The sequence below is a fragment of the Lycium barbarum genome, chromosome 5 (assembly GCF_019175385.1).
Source record: "Lycium barbarum isolate Lr01 chromosome 5, ASM1917538v2, whole genome shotgun sequence".
In the NCBI taxonomy this organism is placed as follows: Eukaryota; Viridiplantae; Streptophyta; class Magnoliopsida; order Solanales; family Solanaceae; genus Lycium; species Lycium barbarum.
Genome location: NC_083341.1, coordinates 56091655 through 56093937, shown reverse-complemented (window position 1 = coordinate 56093937; position 2283 = coordinate 56091655). Strand labels below are relative to the sequence as shown.

Here is a 2283-nt window from a genome sequence, read left to right as displayed (position 1 = left end):
GTGTTTGGGCGATCCCCTTCGCCGCGGCGGCCGGTCCGCATGTATGTAGATGTTGCTTTGTTGGCCCTGTGAGGCCTTTGTTGGTATTTTCTGCGTGCAGGGTATTTGGGATAGTCCGTAAAACAAAGGAAACTCTGCCGAAATTTTTCTGGAAATTATCTAAATTTAGAATATAGCCTTGTCGGCTTCTGCCATATACTAGAATGCGTTTGATTGCCCAGATCGGGCACTAGTCACGGCCTACGGGGTTGGGTCGTGACAAATAGATCAGTGCAGACACAACAAGCTTTTCACAGACTTCAAATGTTACATAGAAATCATAGGTTTATGTTAGTTGCCTTAATGGAGCCTTTTCAACATGTTAGACAGATACAAAAATTCAAAAGGAGGTTAGGGATACATCAGGCTGGTGCAAACTGTAGTGGAAAGATTTGGTTTTTTGTAGAGAAGAATGTAGATGTGGAAATTTTATCTGATACTGCACAACAAATCACCTTGAAACTATTTCTTCAGGAGCACAATAGATCTCTTTTAACAACATTGGTCTATGCTAAATGTGACGAAGTAGAAAGAATGCCTCTTTGGGATAGTATTTATCAGTTAGCTGGCTCCTATGACATGCTTTGGCTGGTAGAGGGAGATTTTAATGTAGTGATGAATGAAGAGGAGAAAATAGGCGGAGTCCCTGTAGTCCCTCAGGACTATGAGGATTTTACCTTTTGTATCAACTCATGTGATTTATTTGAAACAGGTTTTAAAGGCAGTCCTTTTACATAGTGGAATGGCAGGGCTGGGGATGATTGTATATTTGAAAGATTGGACAGAATCTTCTTTAACTCACAGTTTTAACAATGGTTTGGTCATATTGAAGTGGAGCATTTATCCAGGACCAGATATGATCATGCCCCACTTCTTATTACTTTGGGTGAGGAAGTTCAGACTTTCATAAAACCATTCAGGTTTTTGAAATTTTGGACTGAGCATAAAGATTTCATGGACATAGTAAGGCTGAATTGGTCTGAGAAGAGTATTGGCATGCCTTTTTGGGTTTTTAAACAGAAGATCAAGAAAGTAAAAGGGGCTCTATCTGCTTGGAGTAGACTGACTTTTGGAGATATCTTCAAACAACTTATTATCAGGGAAGATATAGTGGGAATTAAGGAACACCTGTTTGAAGATGATCCTTCTGCAGAAAATAGAATAGTTTTGCAGCTTGCTCAGGATGAACTGAAGAAGTATTTACATTATGGGGAAGAGTTTTGGAGACAAAAAAAAGTATACACTTGGTTCTCTGAAGGTGATAGAAACACCGGGTTTTTTCATAATTCAGTAAATGGAAGGAGAAAAAGGTTACAGGTGAATAGAATTCAAATATCTGATGGTGAGTGGATAGAAGATAAGGAGCAGCTTGCATCAGAAGCAGTTAATTTCTTCCAACAACAATTCTCTCAAGAGGAGGGGGCTCTAGATTTTGGCATGCTGAAGCATATTCCACAGATGGTGTCTTCTGAAAGCAATGATTTGCTTTGTGCACTTCCATCCCAGGAAAAAGTAAAGAATGTTGTTTTTGAACTTAAAGGGGAGAGTGCTTGTGGTCCTGATGGATTATCAGGAACTTTCTTTCATTCATGTTGGGACATTGTAGGAATGGATGTATTCAGAATGGTTCAGGCTTTCTATGAAGGTCATAATGTCCCAGAATCAGCAACTCATACTAATTTGGTGTTGATCCCTAAGAAATCAAAAGTTCACACTTTTGGGGATCTCAGACCAATAAGATTGAGTAACTTCATAAACAAGGTCATTTCAAGAGTGGTTCATGGAAGACTGGATAAGATTCTAACAGGTTTGATCTCTAGCAACCAGTCTAGTTTTGTGAAGGGAAGAAGCATTATTGAGAATGTGTTGCTCACTCAAGAAATTATCACAGATATTAGAAAGAGAGGTAAACCTGCAAATGTGGTGATTAAGTTAGATATGGTTAAGGCATATGATAGAGTATCCTAGCTATATTTAACTAGGGTGCTGAGAAGAATGGGATTTGCAGAAAAATTTGTGGACCAGTTATGGAGGCTGTTGGCAAATAACTGGTATTCAGTTTTGTTGAATGGCCAATCTTATAGTTTTTTCCACTCTACAAGGGGTGTGAAGCAAGGTCATCCATTGTCACCTGCTCTAGTTATACTTTCAGTAGAAGTGCTATCTATAGAACTTAACTCTTTATTTGAGCATGATCAATATAAGTGTTTTGGTATGCCTAAATGGAGTGCAAACCTCAATCAT

At 38.8% G+C, this 2283-nt stretch overlaps 1 protein-coding gene across 1 annotated transcript; it reads left to right on the top strand.

Moving 5' to 3' along the window:
- The first annotated feature begins 342 nt into the window (after positions 1–342).
- On the top strand, positions 343–2007 carry LOC132639409 (uncharacterized). Its single transcript, XM_060355855.1, has 2 exons — positions 343–751; positions 872–2007. The coding sequence occupies exons 1-2, from the start codon at positions 343–345 to the stop codon at positions 2005–2007; spliced, it is 1545 nt and encodes a 514-aa protein (XP_060211838.1).
- The last annotated feature ends 276 nt before the right edge of the window (positions 2008–2283 follow it).

What these genes read in the sequence shown, in the direction of transcription:
- LOC132639409 (XM_060355855.1), top strand. Translation starts at nt 343, where the DNA reads ATGGAGCCTTTTCAACATGTTAGACAGATACAAAAATTCAAAAGGAGG. An exon ending in ATGTGATTTATTTGAAACAG is followed by an intron (nt 752 to 871) that starts GTTTTAAAGGCA and finishes GTCATATTGAAG; the next exon opens with TGGAGCATTTATCCAGGACC.